This window comes from Puma concolor, chromosome B4 (assembly GCF_028749965.1).
Source record: "Puma concolor isolate L17-30 chromosome B4, mPumCon1.1.hap2, whole genome shotgun sequence".
NCBI classification, from domain to species: domain Eukaryota; kingdom Metazoa; phylum Chordata; class Mammalia; order Carnivora; family Felidae; genus Puma; species Puma concolor.
In genome coordinates, this window is record NC_141673.1 from 81,917,118 (window position 1) to 81,938,132 (window position 21,015).

General features: G+C 38.8%; 3 protein-coding genes across 8 annotated transcripts in view; 1 reads left to right on the plus strand and 2 right to left on the minus strand.

The window, feature by feature from the left end:
* The window catches only part of KLHL42 (kelch like family member 42), a 36,968-nt gene extending 25,749 nt beyond the window's left edge, over nucleotides 1–11,219 (minus strand). Inside the window, exons 1-2 of one of the 2 annotated variants that reach the window (XM_086713758.1) lie at nucleotides 11,064–11,219; nucleotides 10,812–10,920 (exon numbers count right to left, since the gene is read on the minus strand). The gene's annotated coding sequence lies outside the window, so the exon portion shown is untranslated. The remainder of the gene's footprint in view (nucleotides 1–10,811; nucleotides 10,921–11,063) is intronic. The other variant, XM_025930498.2, reaches the window with a different exon arrangement.
* On the plus strand, nucleotides 787–8,287 carry MANSC4 (MANSC domain containing 4). The gene is made up of 3 exons (XM_025930719.2): nucleotides 787–1,973; nucleotides 4,494–4,628; nucleotides 7,506–8,287. The coding sequence occupies exons 1-3, from the start codon at nucleotides 1,745–1,747 to the stop codon at nucleotides 8,144–8,146; spliced, it is 1,005 nt and encodes a 334-aa protein (XP_025786504.1). The 5' UTR covers nucleotides 787–1,744; the 3' UTR covers nucleotides 8,147–8,287.
* A 2,372-nt stretch (nucleotides 11,220–13,591) lies between the features above and the next one.
* Nucleotides 13,592–21,015, minus strand: part of MRPS35 (mitochondrial ribosomal protein S35) — a 48,150-nt gene continuing 40,726 nt past the window's right edge. For all 5 annotated transcript variants that reach the window (XM_086713759.1, XM_025930424.2, XM_086713762.1 and 2 more), the window contains one exon: nucleotides 13,592–14,073. In XM_086713759.1, coding sequence (XP_086569885.1) covers nucleotides 13,941–14,073 — 133 coding nt within the window. In that variant the 3' untranslated portion in view covers nucleotides 13,592–13,940. The remainder of the gene's footprint in view (nucleotides 14,074–21,015) is intronic.

Sequence of the window (21,015 nt, forward strand, 5' to 3'; positions counted from 1 at the left end):
GAAGTTCAGTAGAATAAAGTATTTATCATTTTCCGTGTAGTTTATGTGGCTTATGAAAGATTAGGAGTTAATCCATGATATATAATGTTGGCTTGGGAGAAAGTGACACGTTTTGTTTTTAAAGTTATTCAGACTTATGAATATTTTCATCTTATTATTGATTCTTAAATTTTATGTTTCTAAAAATCAAAGGATATGTGATCAGCTATAATTATGAAACAGGTGGAGAGATGGAATTCAAAGAATATTAACATTTTTCTGTCAAGTAAGTGAATGAGTCATTGTGCAAAAGGTATGAAAGAAACCTAGACCACTGGATAGAAAAAGTTTCATCTTTTCCCCTTCTTCTTCTTCTTCTTCTTCTTCTTCTTCTTCTTCTTCTTCTTCTTTTTGAAAAGAGCAGAACAGTACATTATGCCAAAAGCTGATTTTCACTTATACTTTGCATAAAAATGGATACACAAAAGCAAGAAGAATTTTATGCTTTGAACTAATTTGTCATTTTGGACATCATCACAGATATGGAACCCACAATCTTCACAAAAGTAAGAGGCCATTTTTGCTGCCTTTAGTATCTTTTCGAATGTTTTGGTCTTGCAATTGAAGTAATTTTATTAATATTTAGACCCGCATTGGTCTCTGTGCTGACAGCTCAGAGACTGGAGCCTGCTTCAGATTCTGTGTCTCCCTCTGTCTCTGCTCATGCTCTGTCTCTCTCTCTCTCAAAAATAAACATTAGAAAGAAAGAAAGAAAGAAAGAAAGAAAGAAAGAAAGAAAGAAAGAAAGAAATTTAAAACCATTTCATCATTTCCCGAATGCACATTTCTTGGCAACTACTTCTGCTTCAAAGATACTATGCCTTCATGTATATGCTTCGCAAAAAAGTCTCCTTTTAACATGCAAACACAAATATCAGAAAACAGATTAAACATTCCCCATTTTGAACTTCTTCACAATTTCCACTGTAATGCTTTTCATTTATGCTTTTTTAAAGAAAGCTTATGGCTGGACTTTTTTGGTGGGGGTGGGGGGTCTGGAGGAAGCCTAGCTCCAAGAAATGACCAGGATCCACATTCAGTGTTTTCAAAATCACTGTAAAATTAAAATTGTTTTTTTTTTCTTTTTCAGTTTCATTTACTTTCACGTTTTGTTTTGTGCACAAACCAGTGCACAAACTGGTTTTCTAGTGAACCTGAATACTAGAATGTAAATTCAAAGGGAAAAAAATGACTGAAAAGAAATCGCAGTCACAGGTTCCTTTAAAGCTATACAGAAGTGCCCTTACAAAAACATGTCTTGTTTCTGGTGAAATGGATCCTTCTTTATCTGACGTCAAGTGACTAAATTATTGTTTTCCTGGGAAAGACTCTTGGCTAGGATTTCCATTTGTCTTTATATTTACTTAGTGAGAGGTGTCTGTGACTATTCACTTTCACAAAACGAAGAAAAGCAGAGGACAGAATCCACATCTTCAAGAGGCTAAAGGACAGAGTATCGAAATGGCCTGGAAAATGTTCAAAATTAACGTCAGAAAGTCAAATGTTCACCTAGGGCTCAGCCGGGGAGAAATGAAAGAAAAATCAATATGCAGCCAAAGAATGGCTTCATTTTTCTAGAAGGTGACCCTCCAAGAGAGTCCCTCAGCAACAGCCCCCGAGTTCCAGAAACTGTCCAGAAGCCTGATGGTCAGCTTCAGCATCTGTGTGGGACTCAGGCTTCTTGCCCAGTCTTTATACCAGCAAAATGCATGCGGCAGTGGTGGTAACCAGCGTGACACTGCTCCTGAGCGTGGTGCGGGCCTCTCACTCTCTCTGCTCACCCACCATTTTTTACAGAGGCTGCTGGATCCGTCGCTTTCCGGGTCTTCTGATTGACCTGGAGGAGTCTCAGAAGCTGGGAGCTCAGTTCCTGAAGTATTACTCTGAAGGCACTGGCCAGAAATGCAGCAGGAGCTGCTGCCTTAGGAAGGATGGTAAGTATTAATGATACGCCTGTGCAAAAATCAGGAGAAAATTATAAAATGAAGACTAAGTAAGGGCCCCTAGGTAGAGGTTCCAGAGAAAAGATGAACAGGACTAGGGGAGATGAGGGAGAGACAGGGGATGGAAGAGTGCAGGAGAGACTCAGACTGTCTGGGTCAGTGCTGGCTCAGTTTACAAATCTGGTAATGACCCAGAATGCCATGGAAACTATAGGCAACAGAGAATCTTCTTTTCCTCATGAACAGGCTAAATGAAAATATTTCCTTGAGGGTTAACTAACAATATTTCTTAGCCCCAAATATGGCATATTTGATTTCAAAAATATTTATCATTTCCCTTTCAAAGTTCTTTCAGTGATATTGGTATTTCAAGATTTCGAAATGTGCTTGCTGTGTTGACTAAATGTGGGCTGCACTGAATAGGAATTTACATTGTGAAATGCCTATGAAAGACATAGGCAGATATATGTCAAATAGCAAAAAGAAAGAAAAACGCATTTTCAAAATAATCTGATTTTTTTTTTTTTTTTTGGTCTGAAATCCAGAATCAGGGTTAAACATCATCCATGTAATACGATCAAGGTTTACAATTAGGAAAACATTTCATTATTGCAGAATTTCAAGTTATAATTGTCTAAAGACTTCTTCCATTTGTTTTTCATTTTCCCAAGATTTTAAAGTTACTTGGAAAGAAACAGCAAAAGCAACACAACACTTGAAAATAATTCTCTTGGTTATTCCACAGTTTCTTTCCATGGTTTGACACCAACTTATTAATTGCCAATGCTTCCTATCCAAGTATGCATGTAAGATTTCTGGGATGCAGACTGAATCTACTAGAAGGGTATAAACCGACCACAGTGTGAGAAGCTGTCCCAGGCTAAGCCCTCAAAAGATAATCAGGCACAGAAGAGAACAATTAATTTATTAAAGGGAAATATTTCTGAGAAGTTTGCCATTTCAGATTTTCACCTTAGAGATGCTTCTGATCCCAAAAGGCTTGAGGGAAGGTAGGCGAGGGGGGATACGTTTCAGCATTTCCCCATGGCATCAGTTTACCTGACTGTCCACCGCAGGGAAACTTTGTCTTCTGGACTTTCAGGGATACTATAAGCATCCAGTAGAATTCCATGATTTTAGAGCCTCTGTAGCTTCCAAGTTGTGGTTTTCTTCCTCCAGAAGAAAGGGCACGAACACACGTCTCTGTTTTTTGCCGGGAGCCAGAACTTTAAAAAGCCACAGTCGGGCAATAGCTAACCTGCTCGGAGATGAAACTCTGAGGTGTACACGAAGAGGAATAGAAAACATCTTTCAAAATTGTTCTCTACGGCATCAGCTACTTGCTCACCAGAAATTTAGATGTCTAAATTTAAATGTATATTAGTCCTTTCCCTTGAACTTGACAGCACAGTCTTTGGGGGATGTATTTATCATCTGTAATGGATTAGCAAGGTATTATTAATTGAATTCTGTCCTATTCTTTTTCCTACTGAAAAACGAAAGAGTGCAGAAACGTGAGCTGTCCTGGAAGCAATGGGGGAGATACAACTGCCCACAGTTAACCTTACACAGAAGCAGCAATTCCACCACAGCCTTAGGCATAGTCTGAGGTCTGATAATTGCATGCTACCCCTCTGTAATCTTCTTTTATTAAAAAAGTTGATACTGTTGGCCAATGGATGTTTCCCAGCACATGCTTCCTCCTCACTGCAGCCGGAGGGAAATCTGTGTTGCCCTCTCAGGAGGACAGACTGAAGACTGGCACTCCACAAGTCCAACTTAAGGTTTTCCAGAAATAGTATGATACATTGTAAGGAGCAAACTTACTTAGTAAAGGGAAGACAGCATGAGTCAGTGATGTACCCCTACTCAGTAGAATTCCAAATCCTAACATCCCTGATGGTCGACTCTCATCCTCTTTAAATGACACCGAATAGGCTTTTCATTGGATGTGATTTGCAACATGGGGTTAGTGCTCCCCGTTAATCAAGGTCAGGGTCGTGTTCACCTGACCTGCTGCCTTTCCACCATCAGGCCTCTCCCAGTAATGCTGTTTTTGCCTTCCCACTACTCCCTCTTTTGTTACAACATTTGTCACTTTATTTTCTTATTTCTTTCTCTGGTGAACTCCAGTACCTTAGCATTCTGAGACGGCAACACACCTAGAAATCTGTTATGTATAAATCCCCAGAGGTTTCTGTAGCCAACTGATCTTTTCATGAACATAAAATACTGGGATTGGGAAATGATTCTGGGTGACCCTATGTGGAATGGAATGTGTGAAAGATGAGAGAAAATTAGTGTATAGTTTTTTTAAAAAAGGCATTTTCTGTATTCATACAAACAGTTACTATAGTTCACAGTGTTCTATGAAATATCTGAACGTAGCCTTGCAATGTATTGCTTGCTGTTAATCCAATGTTCTTGAAAGAAATGTAAGTTACTCAGAGCTCATCAAGCTGGTAGAAACCAAGACCATCTGCAGATTCACTTGGCCTGTTTTCCTTTCAGTTTCCTGTAACGTGGCTGTCTTCTACCATGATCCTATTCACGACAATGTCAACTGCCTCCATATTCACTGCCCAACATTGGAGAGCTGTGTATTAGAGCCTGGAACCAGTGCCATTTTATACAACATAACAGAAGGTAATGATTTATGTATTTTTTTTTTGTATTTTGAAGAATATTGACAATATTCTAGTAGAGACATATAACCTAAAAGCTACTGTTAATAACAATGTGTGAATCCCTGAATTGTTATATCCCAGTGATTTCTATCTGGAAAGGTTTTGGGCATCCAGGGTGAAAATTAGAAGGATATTCCCTTTAGTTTGGCATGTTCAGCAATGATGAGCTCATTCCAGATGATCACAAATCATACATGATTGAAGAAGAGCTTAAGCATTACATTTATTCCAGGGGCCCCTAGCAAGGGACAAAATGGGCATTTCAACTGCAGTGGCTAAGGATGATACTAGGAAATAAAGAAAATTGCTTAATGGCAATTTTGAGGTCCACTGACACCACATACAAGGATTCTACAGAAATGGATGTCAAGGACAGGGAAATGTACTTACTAACATATGTTAGCATACCAATGGTCCCAAGATAACCAGTATATTTTATTTTAGAAAAATACCCATTTAAGTGTCCCTTGCTCATGTATATAATCTCAGGGCACAAATTGGTAAAGATGAAAGGATCGATTTTTGTCATCAAAATACAAAGAAGATCAGTTTGTCATCAATCTGTACTTAGTGAAAACCTAATGCTTCAGGCTGTGTGCAACATTGCAAAAGATTGCAGCCATATCTCTGCCCTCGAGTTCCTTACAATCTAGCTGATGTGACAAGTCTCACAATTAGTGTAAAAAGTGGAATTGCATTAAAAAACGTGTGATACTTCCCCAAGTACAAGCACCCAAAAGGAGACTAAAGAAAGCTAAATTCAGAGGCAACTTCATTGAAGAGGCCAGGCAGAGGCAAGATAAGGAGTTCAGCATCCCACCATGGAGAAAACAGGTCTAGCTACAAAAGGGGCACATTTGGAGTTGCAATAAAAATATGGGTAAGGGGCGCCTGGGTGGCGCAGTCGGTTAAGCGTCCGACTTCAGCCAGGTCACGATCTCGCGGTCCGTGAGTTCGAGCCCCGCGTCGGGCTCTGGGCTGATGGCTCGGAGCCTGGAGCCTGTTTCCGATTCTGTGTCTCCCTCTCTCTCTGCCCCTCCCCCGTTCATGCTCTGTCTCTCTCTGTCCCAAAAATAAATAAACGTTGAAAAAAAAATTAAAAAAAAAAAAAATATGGGTAAGATAGGGTAAGCCAGGTAATAAAAAAAGGGCTTTGGACAGAGTAGAGTTTTGGTTTGACTTTGACAGCAATAGTGAACCAGCAAAGGTATTTAGTGAGCAAGTGCCATCATGAAAGTGACGAGTCTGGCTGTCTATTTAGTCTCAGAAAATTATATGTAGGATGCAAGTTAGAAAATCTAGTCAGGGAGGCATGAGATCTGGAGAAGGCGATCATAACTGCGACAAAGAGGAGGGATGATTACTAGAACATTGGGAGCGAACTGGATAGGGTGTAGTTACTTTTTGGATGAAGGAAAAGAAGAGAGGAGTCAAAAATTGCTCTGCAGTACAAACAGATTCCAGCTGGGTGATGAAGATTCATGATGCCACTGAATGAGACAAAGTACCAGACGAAATGACTTTGGCTCTGGGAATGTTCAGTGATGACATGAGATGTCTAGGTGGAAACCTTCAGTAGAGCACAGGAGAAATGAGACCAGAGACCAAGAAAGAGGCAATCACTGGTGATGTGGATTTCAGTGCCACCGATGTAGTGGTGACAGTTGATGAAGACGTGTGTGTGTGTGGTGAGATGAAGAGAAAATTCAAGAGAAGACAAAGGACTGAAGATTGTGGAAAGTACACAACAAGTTAGGACCAAGAAAAGAACCAGCAAAAGAAAGAAAAAATGAGAGGCGGGCAGCCTGAGGTAAAGTACCAAGAGAGTCTGTGCTCCAGGGAGTCACGGGAGGAGAATTTTAAGGAACAGATGGCCAGCAGTATCGAGGATAAGAGCCTGCCAAAGCAATGAGACTGATCAGGAAATATAGAAAGTACTGATTACCTCAGAAGCATAATTCTGACAGAATAGTGAGGATGGAACAAGATGACAGAAGGCAAAAACCAAAGAAAGGAAATGGATGTTAGTATGTCCAGAGGGAGAGAGACAGAAACTGACTGATAGCAGGGACAACTGGAAAGCTGTTGAGAGGGGCTCCCCCCAACCGGGGCTCCCCCCCTCTCCCCCCCCCCCCCCCCCCCCGCTTTACACATGGAGCAATGTTTGTGCATATTTGAAGTCAGAGGGAAAAGAGCTCCTTTACAAGGAGAAAATACTGAAGACAAAGTCAGGACCCTCAGGAACTGAGAAGGGATGAGACTGAGGGCTTTGCTCATGAATTCTGACACAGCTACACTTCTTAGGCCCTATTTTTAAAAACTTTATTTTGAACTTTTTTATGGTTTATTTTATATTTGAGAGAGAGAGCGAGCGAGAGCAGGGGAGGGCCAGAGAGATGGAGACAGAATCCGAAGCAGGCTCCAGGCTCTGAGCTGTCAGCACAGAGACCAATGCGGGGCTCGAACTCACTAGCACTGAGCCAAAGTCAGATGCTTAACAGACTGAGCCACCCAGGTGCCCCTTAAAATTTTATTTTAAAATGCTATATATCTCCAATGGCTACTGTTTTTTGCCATTCTTGTACTAACACTGTCTATTGTTACCCAAATGCCCAGGCAGACGCGAAGAATCTTCCATGAGCTAACCAAACTTGTTCATAACAGAAAGTGTCCTAGAAAGTTAAGATAAATTCAGATGTGGCCAGTATGTTTCTGAGGCCTTCCGAAATACGCAATAGTAGAACTTGAACTTAAGCTCAGTTCACCAACTCAGTGGCAAATCCAAGACTTCTCTAAGTCTTCTTACTTATAATAAGACTTCTTATTTGTCTTTCAGGTATAGATCCAGATTTGCTGGTTTTTGAACAGTCACCTCCCGCATATCTAAATACCCGTTCTTCATCTAACACAGGGGACAGACTAAGGATTCTAAAAGCTGCAAATTTAGGTAAACAACAAAGCACCATGATAAACCCAAAGCTACCATCAGTAGAGGCACCATCATCAAGCACACATCGAGATTTGGTTGTAAACACAAACAAGACCAGGTCTTCCAGGGAATTAACCACAGATTCTTGGGCAAGCTTCATTTCCCTGAATGACTCCATGACCACAGAGGTAAATATGGTGTCACGCAGTACTGATTTCATCAACAATCCAGATAACAAGACCGTTTCTCCTTTCTTTATGCCAGTAGACACAAAACTTTTTCATAGGCCTATTCCATCCAGACTCAACAGTAGCAAACAATTACTGAACAAAACCAAGGGGTACAACAGCAGAAACCACACATCTGAGAATGAAGACGTGACACCTGATGGGGCATCTGTGACTCCAAATATGTGGCTGGCTCCAGTGGCCCTCTGTACCTCTGTCATCTTTCTTTGCTGTTGTATAATCATCCTGGCATCTGGATGCTGTAGAAAGCAGAGCCAGTCTAAACCAGGACAGAGAAACGTCAGGATCCAGGCAAATTAAAAAAATAAATAAATAAATAACACTCCGAAGGAGAACTCTTAATAGTAAAAGTTACAGGGAGATTGTAAGCTTTCAAGAGTATCATTTTTATTTTCTGTAAGACAAGGGCAGTTTGGTTAAAAAAAAAAAAAAAAAAAACAATTGCACAGGATGCCCACCCCTACCAATCTCTAAAAAAAAGGCCAATGGTTGATAAACTTAACTGCTTTTTTAATTATTTCCATTTTTTGAAGTGTACCTTTTGCCAAAGTTCCAAAATTCTGACCCCTGCAGTTATTCAGCACTGCATGAGAGATATGGTTCTAAGTGCTATGCATGTATTCACTCATTGATTTCTTATAACTTTATGAGTTAGGTATGCTTTTATTAACCATTATAGTATTATTGTCACATTTTACAGATGAGGAAAATGAGAAGAGAGGCTAACTATCCTGCCTAAAGTCACACACCTATAAGTAGTGAAGCCAGGACCTAAAAGACAATCTGGTTCAAAAGTTCATGCTTGAAATCACTCTCAGACTAAAAGCCTCCATTTTCCCAAAGTGCATGGAAAAAAGATAGAGAGAGGAGAATACCATATATGTGTACTGTCAGGGTCAAATTAGTGTCATCTATGTTAATAAAATCTTGTAGTGGTACTGTCAGGGTCAAATTAGTGTCATCTATGTTAATAAAATCTTGTAGTGGTTTGAACAGAAGAGCATTATTATTAGTTACTAGCCCATGTGCAAATGCTTCCTATTTTTATATAGGAAGGATTTACTGTTCAATTGATTAATTCTTTTTAATCCTAATTCATCTTCATTTTCTGAAGCTGACATGGCTTTAAATAACCTTGGTACTGGAATCTTTGAGTTTTGTGTTGATCTCTGTTGAATAAAGCACAGGAGTTTTAGTTTACATCCCTCACTTGTTTCTTATACATTGTTTCCCCAGGTACAAATATTAGCTGTAGATATTTCAGCTCTGTCCAAATTTTACACCTGATTTACCTCCCTAAATCTTACATTCAGACTCCTAAATGCAGACACCTTTAATCCAAGTCTCCACTGATTTTAAACTTTAGGTCCTTAATCTCATTCCTGAAATTCTTCCTAAATTTGAGGACAGATATTAAGACAGCCAATAAGCATGAAGAATAGATAAGAGGAAATCCTATTATAGGATTAATAAAATAGTAGTTCTCTCTTCTGTTAAAACAAATTGTCCAGTGGCTTAAGAGGTGGTTCTGTTTCTTTTTTTGTTGTTGATACTGTGTGTGGTGGTGGTGGGGGGGGATGTCTATTTCTTTTTTAGTGTAAAAAAAGAAATATACAAAATCTCTACCAGTGGCATATTAGCCACAAATAAAAGTCTGAAAAGAAAAAAAAAACTCTGAAAAAAGTCTGGAAAAAAATTCACTAATTTATCCTTACTCGCTAGTCATGAAATTAAATATCATAACTTTCATCAATTTCATTCCTAATTCATTAGGAAAAAGTCCCATACTGTGTAGGGAGGATATAAAGATTTAAATTATCCTTAAATTATATTTAAATAAATAATTCAAGATGCAGTCTTTACATCTTATTTGTACATACAATCTTGTAAGAGGTTACTTAGTTTTTTAAAAAATATATACAAGCTGTTTAAAGGTTTCCTGAAAAACTAGGGCTGCTAGAAAAAGTTTTTTCTTCCTAGAGATTTCTCAGAATTGGCTCATTCTCCAAAATTGATAGTTTTATAGAAATGACCATCATTTGAGAAAAAATATTTATCTTTGTAAGAAAACAAACTCACACTCCTCTTCTTCAGCCACTACCTTTGACCATGAGATAAACTGAGTAAATTTAGACCACAGATGTTACCAGCACAGAGTCAGCCAGGAAGCAAAAACTGGCAGGCCTAGAAACCATGTCCTTCCTGGAAGCCAAAGGACCAAAGAGAACATGTGAATAGAATTTAAACCTTTCTTAAGAAACAAAGATTCTCAAGGTCCAGTTAACCACCAAGGCCAAGATTGTTACACTCAATTGCAAAGTAACCATGATACTGAAATCTTTCCAACATTGTAACGAGCCAGACCTCTTTTAAAAAAGTCTGTAATTGTCTAGGATCATGAAATACTTACCAATGTTACGAAGAATGTATGCAAAGAAAGAACTAACACATGCTACAATTAAGAAAACAGATTTGTCCTATTTCTTAGTTGCCTATGTGTTTAAGCAACTTCTAAGTTATGTAACTTTTAAGAGTTTGAAGTCAGCAGTGACTATGAATGTAGCAAATATCCCCTAGACTCTTCATTATACGGATAAATATGTTCATGTTCATTGTATATATTGGATCAATTAAAGGAACAAAGGTCTGATTAATGACAAACAGTGCTGTTTAATTATTGCTAATATTACAATGACAACAACTAGTTTCCTTTTGAGGCAGCTTTGTGTTAATGTTATAGGTCCAAGATTTCGCCATTAGGCGTCAAGGCTACATTACAGCCTGTGTTCAGGTCAGTTGCCTTTAGATAACCAAGCTGCAAAGGCTTAGAAGGTACAGTGCTCTACAAGATACCAACTTCTCTACAAGATAAGTTTGGAGGGGGGAGGTCTGTCTTAAAACCACACTCAGGTTTGATAATTCAATAGAATAATTCACAGAACTCAAGGAGAGTTGTTATACTCACGGTTATGGTTACAGGGAAAGGATACGGATTAAAATCCGCCAAGGGAAGCAACACATAGGATGAAGTCCTGGAGGGTTCCAAAGTCACAGCTTCTCTGTGTCCTCTCCCCCTAGAGGCAAGATGGCATTACTTTCCCTGTACCAGTGTGTGACACTATGCCTAGAGAGAGTATTGCCAGCCAGGGAAACCTGCATAAGGTTCAGTGTTCAAATATTTTATAGAGGCGCTGTTACCGTGGGCATGACTGATTACCTGGGTGGTTGATCTCAGCTGCCAAGTGGCCTGATCCCAGGTGACTCAATGCCCCTCGCTCTAAATCATGTGGTTTCTCTGGCATGGCTAAGACTGTCAGGTGTGGTCAGCCCCACCCTGAAATCCATTGTGACTAGCTCTCACCCAAAACAGAGATACTCCTATGAGGTGTGACCTAGATTACCTTTCAGAAGCTGTAGGCAAAGGCCAGACCTCTTAGGGCCAGGTCAAATTCTTTATTACACATCATTACTTCCTCTCCTTTCATCTGCACCATATTATTACTACAGCACAGATGACCTTCATCTACCACCTTGTTACATGTTCCCAAATGATCATTTCTCCTCCACCTGTTTTCAAAATGTTTCCTTCTTCAATCCTGTTTCTGCATCTGAATTTTCCTAAGCTCTATGGATCTCTAAGAAAGAGAACATTTCAATACATTTAATGTATGCTTTAAACATGGTCTAAAAGTTGTGTTACCTACCTTGCTTTTCATTTACTATTTCCATACAGTGGATTAGAACATCTCTCTCCTTTTTGCCCTCAACGTCACATTGTTGTCCTTAATAACCTACAGATTCTTGGCCTTGATTAGAAATTATACCTTCATTTCACAGAAATCTTTTGGGTAATTGTTTTGAAATTCTTTTTGGCTTTATTCTGTTAGGTAAAATAAGTCTTAGACAAATATCAAACCGAGTAATTCCTTTACTTTAACTTGATCACTTACTGACAACTTTGGAAGTGGTAAGAAATAATAGATATACTTAAAAATACTGAATTGACAGCCAAATTGAAAGGAATGTTTCTTAGAGCAGTTCTTATTTTGTCATTTACTCCAATTAATTTCAAGGTCCTTACACCTCATCTCTTTTCTGAGCTGTACAAGTTCTCATTGGGGAATCTATAGAGAGATGGATACCAGTTAATCTCCATTTCTACTTTTCTGTAAGCTAGGGTGTGGAGAAATGAGCCCCAGAAAATAGAAAATTGGATGCTAAGCAGAGACGAATTAACATAAAGTGAGCCCAAAAGAGAGGAATGGAGCAAAATTTTTAGGCTAGAAAACATTTTGAAGAACCTTTCTAATCAGAATTGGCATCTGTGAAAAATGCATTGTGTAGACAGCAGTTACGTTAAAAAAAAAAAAAAAAAAAAAAAAAAAAGCACTGTACTATCAAGGGACTGCATTCTATTTTTTTTTTTTAATTTTTTTTTCAACGTTTATTTATTTTGGGGACAGAGAGAGACAGAGCATGAACGGGGGAGGGGCAGAGGCAGAGAGAGAGGGAGACACAGAATCGGAAACAGGCTCCAGGCTCTGAGCCATCAGCCCAGAGCCCGACGCGGGGCTCAAACTCACGGACCGCGAGATCGTGACCTGGCTGAAGTCGGACGCTTAACCGACTGCGCCACCCAGGCGCCCCAAGGGACTGCATTCTAGGCCCAGCTTCCCAAATAACCCAAATCATTACGCTGACCCTGACTTATGACTCAACTTATGATTTCTCTACTTTACATACCATGGTGTGAAAGCAACAATGCATCCTGTAGAAACCATTCCTCAAATTTTGAATTTTCAGTTTTGTGATGCTGGGCGGTGGCGGCCACAGTGCCTCTTTAGCCACGTGACCACGAGGGAAACAAGTGGTACACTGACAACCACTCTGTACCCGTACAACTAGTCTGCTTTTCACTTTCAACATATAGTATTCAATAAATTACACTAGACAGTCCGCACTTCAGTATAAAATAGGCTTTGTGTTAGATGACTTTGCCCAACTACAGGCTAATGTTAAGTGCTCTGAGTTATGATGTTTGGTAGACTGGGTGTATTTACATGCATTTTCAACCTGGGGTGCCCGGGTGGCTCAGTTGGTTAAGGAAGGGTCTGACCCTTGGTTTCAGCTCAGGTCTTGATCTCGCAGTTTGTGAGGCTGAGCCCCATGTTTGGCTCTGTGCTGACAACGTGGAGCCTGCTTAAGAGTCTCTCTCCCTCTCTCTCTGCCCCTCCCCTGCTCATGCTCTGTCTCTCTCAAAATAAAGAAATGTTTTTTAAAAATTAAAAACAATGCATTTTTAACCTCTAATATTTTCGTCTTAAAATGAACTTATTGGGGGGCACCTGGGTGGCACAGTCGGTTGAGCGTCCGACTTCAGCCAGGTCACGATCTCGCGGTCCGTGAGTTCGAGCCCCGCGTCGGGCTCTGGGCTGATGGCTCAGAGCCTGGAGCCTGTTTCCGATTCCGTGTTTCCCTCTCTCTCTGCCCCTCCCCCGTTCATGCTGTCTCTCTCTGTCCTAAAAATAAGTAAAAGTTGAAAAAAAAAATTAAAAAAAAAAAATGAACTTATTGGGACATAACCCCACTGTAAGTTGAGGAAGATCCGTATTCAAAAGCAACCAATAGGTGCTAATTTGTAGGGAAAGAAATACAGCAGGTGACAAAATAACAATATATGTATATATAGGAATATCAAAGTTGTTATGGTAGAAGTAAAATGAAGACACTTCAGAAGCCAGAAGCAATCACCGAGATATTTTAATTAGTCCTTCTGCCGCACTGTACAAATAAGAACTTATGAATAATCATTGCCATTACGGATTAGTATGAAAGAAGTATTTTTAAATCTGATGTAAAACAATGGTTCTTTTTAACATTTTCAAATTTATGTGAAGTTAGATAATGATTACAGATAGATCATAAAATTAGCAAATCAAGCAGTTTTTCTACATAAATCACATCAGTTTTAATAGCTTCTTCACGGATTCTTTGTACTGAGAAAGGGTCTCTTCATTGTCCCCCTCATTCTTAAGACTAACAACACACTTTTTGTAATCTTCGACTTCTTTTGTACCAAGGAGCTCTTCTTTATTTACTTCCAGATTTTTCTCAGCAGCTTTAATTTGGAGAAGTGTTTCCAGGATATTTTTTTCAGAGGGGCTATTTTTCCATATATACTCTTCCATATCTGCCTCAGTCTTCTCTTTCTCCCATTCTTCGGTTTTCTGAAAGGAAAAAATGAGTTCTGAAAACGAAATACTTTCCAAAAACTAAGTTTTGTTTCGTTTTTAGGGAAAGAGAATCTGCAAAATACAGAGACTTCCTGTCAATGCTCTGTATGTAAACCCTGATTTGCCTCCCTCACGGTGTGGCTGTCCACCTGCACCAACAGCTTCAGGACTGCTCACTCTGTTATGTGAATACTCCTTACCACTCACCAATTCTACCCACACAGTGCACACTTCACCTGCCTTGCAAATTTCACTTACAAAGCATGACTGTTACCCAAAAGATACAGAAAACTCATTTTTTTGCAACTTTCTAATCTCTAAACTCTAACACTTCCAACATTTCACATTTCTGAGGTTAAAAATAGTTAAGGGTTGAGAAGAGACTATATTTATCTTTGTAACATGCCTGTGGGGATGACAAGGGAGACCAATTGTTATAAAATAAAAAATATAAAATACACATGTAAAACATGATTTTTAGTCATAATGACTTCATATAACCTGGAATTTTGTTACTATCTTTATTTTCTGTTCCTATAAAGGAAACAATTGTTACTGCTTGTTTTTTTCTTACAAAAATTATTACCACACTATTCTAGGCAACAGTTAGGTTTTGTAGCAATATAATTCAGATTTAAGATTTAGATGAAGATGTAACATTCTGGGAAAAATCAAGAAACGCAGCTAATAAATAATATGCCTTGGTTCAAAGAAGTGCTGAAAGCCAGCCACGTTCTTCCCAAATTAACACACAACATATTCTGGCTATATGCAATTATAGAATCATCCAATGTTCTTATAACTTCAGAAGGTGGTAAACCCCCCAAATTATAATATTTTTGAAGGATTAAAAGACAGATTTGTAAGGCTGTCAGAAATATTTTATCTTTGAAAACTCCTCTTGAAAAATCCCCCAATTTGAGCAGACAGAGCTCCAAGTCTCTCCAGAATTAAGTGGGTACCAAGGAGACCGTTTCCACTCACACCTGCCTCCCGTCCCAACCTCACTGTAAGCGTCCAGGAAAAGAGAGAAGAGCACTGGAAATTTGTCCCTCAAAGGTTGGTAAGGAGGAGCCCCGCCAAATGCAAACAGGCCACTGGGGACGCCATAGACTCAGCTAACCCCATTCGGGTCACTGAAGGCCAGGAAAAGAGTCTCCTCCGTCACAGAGAAACACACGAAAAAGAAATACTCCTTTAATCCTTCAAAAGGGAGGGCCCTTTCATTTAAGAGAAACCAGTCACCCTCAAATCCCTTAGCCGAAGTGAGGTATCTGTTCTGGCAGCTCCCTAAACTGTTGCCCACCGCCCCCTCCCCCCCCAACATCCTGAATTTATGGCTGAGGGTAATGTGTCAATTGATGTTCTGATGTGGTTGAGAATCAACTCTTTATCCCTTTTTTATCTGATAGTGAGGCTATCGGCTTGGCTGAGGGGGAGGGATGATGTGAAACAACTTCTTGTGGCCTGTGTGTACAAGCCTGTTGCAAGTAACTTCTAACAGTCAAACTCTGAATTTTACATTCATCAGAAAATTGACAAAATTATCCTACCCCACCTGATTTTTACTGCAATATTTGGGGAAGAAATATAAATGTCAGCCCCTTAAAAAAAAAAAAAAAACAAATGCCCCAAATTAAATGTATCATTGGTCCTATCTACTCTTGGAAGTGCTTCAAATGCTAAGACAATGTTATAGTTTCTTCATAATTCTAGCTTACAAATGAAGTATATTTAAGATGCCAGCAAATACATTATATATAAGCATTAAAAAAAGTCAATCTACCTCATTCTTTTTTTAAATTCCTAATCTACTTCATTCTTGACTGCGAGAAGACAAGCAATTAAGAGATTAACTATTTTAGAAATTATAAATTTCACCTAGGTTTATGTGGATTTTCTTAACTGCTTTGAAATAGATGCTTAAACAGAAGAGGTACCCAACGCAAATTCACTAGTAATTTCCAACATTTCATTTCTCTTCCCCTTACGTCTGGTCTACGCAATTCTACAGTGCTTTGCCAAGGAGTGTTACAGGTGTCCCAGGACACAGATTCCTTCTGACCTCAGGTGGCCAGGTGAGCCTGGAGTAGCAGGAGCAGTCCCAAGCACCCTCCTCCCTCATATCTCAGGAAAGAATTTTCTAAGTGTGTAATGACACAAACGAGGTTAGGAAATCCTGCATAAGGGATAATGTACACTTACAGGAGGAAATTACTACCATTTAAACTGGTGAGTGAAAGTAACTACGTTCTGGAAAAGACATGGCTTCCTACTAATCCTGTACAGACATGATGCAGTGTCAGGCTTCAGCTGCAAGCTGAGCTCATGTTCTCGACAATTCTAACTTCAGGATCCAAACTCTGCAACAGCTGACAATAAATTCCAAGATGATGACAGTAACGATACCAATAAATTTAATTTTTTTAAATGTTTATTTATTTTTGACAGAGAGAGAGAGAGAGAGACAGAGCATGAACAGGGGAGGAGCAGAGAGAGAGAGGGAGACACAGAATCCGAAGCAGGTTCCAGGCTCTGAGCTATCAGCACAGAGCCCAACACAGGGCTCAAACTCCCAGACTGCGAGATCATGACCTAAGCTGAAGTCAGACGCTCAACCGACTGAGCCACCCAGGTGCCCCACGATACCAATAAATTTAATACTTATTATATACCACTGAGCCTAAAGACTTACATAATTATTTCATATAATTCTTATTAAAACCTACTAGGTTAGGTGTTAACATCTCTACAGATAAGAAAACTAAATATTATGGACATTAAATAGGGGGCCACAGCCACTTGAGAATGTTTCAGATTTCAGAATTGTTCCTACTTTAGAAAGTTAATATGGTGCACATACCATATATTTTGTAACACTTCCAGAGAAGGTCTATGGCAACACTCCCTAAAGCAAATACATTACCATGTCTGAATATTCACAATAAATGGGATAAACAAAGGCTATAAATAGCTTTTCATCCACTGACGTCTCATTTTGCCACCAAGTAAGTTATAAAAAGATTAACAATTTCCAAAGCTTTTAGGGCTTCAGAATTAGGGGATGTATATCTGTGATTTGCTCAAGGTCACACAGGGAGGTGGTATTGATACTATATTTAATATGGGTTTTGGTGTTTTACCCAACTGAGTTTAAATCCCAGCTTCACTACTTACTATGCTGACAAGCTGGCATTTCTGTAAGAACTGACTCCAAGGGCTGTTCTGCTGATTAAAAGAGGTAAGGAATATCCATGCACTTAGAGCACCTGGCTCAGAGTAAACACTAAATAAATGCTTGCTACTAATAACACAGAAGAAGAGTGGGATTCAAACCTTATTAGACTACCTGCAAAATATGTTTCTATGTCAACAGCATCACTATTCCTATCAAACAGTAAATCGAAACTTTCAAGGTAAATATAAACACAGATGCAATTGTCCAAATGTTCTGCAGTTATTCCCACTAACAAAATCATTGATTTTTATGACATTTAGATAAAACAGTTAAACAAGAGGTCTTTACTCCTTATCTCTGATATAAAGGTAATGTTCTTCCTGATGCTTGTTACTGTCTTTCTGACAAACATATCACTGATTAGATTTAAATTTCTCAGTTCACTGCCTGTTCTTAAAAATAACTGAGTTATCTCCGATTTTCCTGCAGTCTCCTTTGGGTATAGGCTTTTTATGTCTAACCAGATGTAGATTAGAAAATATACATGCACACATGCACAAAATAGCGTTTGTGTCAAGAAAAAGACACCTAGTTCTTTGAAGTCCTACATTAAATGTAAGAAAAGATCTTTACATCTTTAGAATGTCTGTTTTTCAAGCAGGAAAAATAAAAGCTAATCATTATCAATATATTTACCTTATGAGGGAAGAAATCTTTTCTAGTCATTAATACAGAAGTTTTCACAGATGAGTGTCAACCAAATGGAGCTTGTCGGTGAAGAGAACAGAACTAACTGGAAGAGATGGTGGTCTATAAATTATATATTAAGAAGCTATTCCAGGGGCGCCTGGGTGGCTCAGCCGGTTAAGCAACTGACTTCGGCTCAGGTCATGATCTCACAGTCTGTGAGTTCGAACCCCGCGTCGGGCTCTGTGCTGACAGCTCAGAGCCTGGAGCCTGCTTCAGATTCTGTGTCTCCCTCTCTCTCTGTTCCTCCCCTGCTCATTCCCTCTCTGTCTCTCAAAAATAAATAAACATTAAAAAAAAAAAAAAAAAGAACCTATTCCAATCTTCTTTTCTAATCTTTGTCAATGACATAAAAATAATAATGCTGTCCATAATGCTTATCACTTTAGAATATTTTTCATTTCTAAGAGGCATAAACATAAAATCCTTGGTGGAGAACCCTTAAAATTATCTTTTAATCTTACATTATGATTTCCACTTTCAAACAGGATGTAAGAGATCACATAATGCTTCCAGTCTAGCTATAACTAGCTATAACTGTACTTGCCTTGAACAACATGGGTTTCAAATGCATGGGTCGATTTTTTTTTTTTTTTGATACAGCACAGGACTATAAATATATTTTCTTTTCCTTACAATTTTCTTAACATTTTCTTTTCTCCAGCTTACTTGATTATAAAAATACAGTATATAATACATATAACATACAAAATATGTGTTAATCAACTTTGTTATCAGTCAGGCTTCTGACAGTAGGCTATTAGTAGTTAAGTTTTTGGTGGGTCAAACGTTACACACCTAGAGTTTTAACAAATGGGGGGTTGGCATCTCTAACCCCTGCATTATTCAAGGGTCAACTGTAACTGACCACCCACCCTCCAAAATCTTAAAGATATCAGAGAGTTACAGAATCAGTCATGACTAGATGAATGTGAATTCCAGGCTGCAAAGGTATGAGCAGGATCCTTCTGAAAACCCCCATTTTCTTTCCTGAAGGCATTCTCCAATTCTGTACAAGACTGGCACTTGGCTCATACAGAAATATTTTAGTCGGGAAGTGAAACAAGTGAGGTTTGACCTGTTATCCAGGGCTCTTATAACAGACCAGAAACGAAGAGCCCTAAACATGACTGGTTTTAGTTCTGGGGCTACTTATGGGTGGGGAGTCAGAATCAGGCTTCTAAAAAGCAGTGTGAAATCCACCATTAATTTCCTAGTGTTTAAGACACAAAGTCCCACTAGAAGGAGGAAGTCCTGTTGTAAACACACAACCAATCTCCCTTTCAAAACATCTGCTAGATTTTGCTGCAAGATAAGCAGCTACCAAGCTAAGCTCCAAATTTCTGTACAGCACAAAGGACTCTTCAGTAGATTTTCAGAGATGTGGAAGCTGACTCACCAAGTTCCTAATCAAAGCCTTGAAGGTTATGCCTAAGGAAAAGGAACAAATCAGAGCTGCACTAAATCTTACAAAACTGAAGCCCAGCCTTGGTCTACCTGAATCATGACTGGATTAAAATGATAAACCCCTGACCCTCTCTGCCTAAGAGAAAAAGGAGGGGGGCGCCTGGGTGGCTCAGTTGGTTAAGCATTCGACCTCGGCTCAGGTCATGATCTCACTGTTGGTGGGTTTGGGCCACAATGGGCTCTGTGCTGAAAGCTCAGAGCCTGGAGCCTGCTTCAGAATCTGTGTCACCCTCTGTCTCTCTGCCCCTCCCCCGCTCATGAGCACTCACTCTCTCTTTCAAAAATAAATTAAAAAAAAAGGAAGAAATTCTGATGGTTGACAGCAATTGGGAGCTTTTATGAGTCTTTCACACACAACATCTAGCATACAAGAAAGTTACTAGACATTTGAAACATCTGAAGAAAAAAGTAATTAATAACCAAGGGAAAACAAACAATAGCAGAAGAACTCCAGATGATCAAGATAATGAAATTAGCAGACAGGAACTTTACAATAACTAAGAATTAATGTGTTAAAGAAAAAAAAGGAAAAGATAACCAACATGAATTAAATAATGAAGAATTTCAGCATAGAATTGGTATCCATAAAAGATGAACAATTAAATGAACATTTAGAATTGAAAAACACAGTATCTAAAATTAATAAATCACTGGATGGAGTTAAAAGGAGTCTAAGATACAGCAGAAGTCAGAATTAGTGAATGCAGAAACAGAACAAAAGAAAACTATATTGTTATATATATCAGTTCTGTACTATGGAATTGTAACTATGAGATTCTGAAATCTTTTTTATATTTTACTAATCAACTCCCTCTAAGATTCCCAGTGATTCTACTTAACAAGTTCCAACAAATCTAAATCTGGGAGGACAACTCATATATTTTTTTTTTTATAGACTTAATGCTTGTATCCGCCCCCCCCCCCCCCCCATTCTTGTTGAAATAGTACTCCCAAAGTCCTGGTATTGGAGGTAGGGTCTTTGGGAGGTATTTAGGTCTTGAGGGTGGAGCCCTTATAAATGGGGTTTAATGTCCAGAGAAAGCCCTGCCCCTTCTGCCACAAGAGAACATAGCAAGAAAGTCGTTTAAGCCTTCACTATACACCAAATCTGCCAATGCCTTGATCTTGGGCATCTCAGCCTTCAGAACTGCAGAAAACACATTTCTGCTGTTTATAAGACTAATCTGTGGTATTGTTACAGGAGCCCAAATGGACTAAGACAATGTCTTATATGAATAAAATTTAAAACTTCTTTAAGTTTGCAGTAACAGACCTTGGAAATTTAGTCTGGATCAGTGATTCTGAAATAACTTATTTATTTAAAAACCTATAGTTTTCACTATCAAAAACTTATAATTTTTCTATAACTTTTAACTTAAAAAAGCTACAGTGCTAAATTAAAAAAAAAGAGACAATCAGATAACCATGCATTTCCTGGTGGAAGAACACAATGCTAATTATACAGTAGTAAAAAAAAAAAAATCAAAATAGAATTTGGTTAAGCCTCTAGATGCAACTATAAACTTAAAAAATTAAACTATGGT

Excerpts from the sequence above, each read along its gene's own strand:
- MANSC4 (XM_025930719.2), top strand. The coding sequence starts at position 1,745 with ATGCATGCGGCAGTGGTGGTAACCAGCGTGACACTGCTCCTGAGCGTG. Across the intron at positions 1,974-4,493 it reads CTGCTGCCTTAGGAAGGATG|TTTCCTGTAACGTGGCTGTC; the intron begins GTAAGTATTAAT and ends TTTTCCTTTCAG. Across the intron at positions 4,629-7,505 it reads TTTATACAACATAACAGAAG|GTATAGATCCAGATTTGCTG; the intron begins GTAATGATTTAT and ends TTTGTCTTTCAG.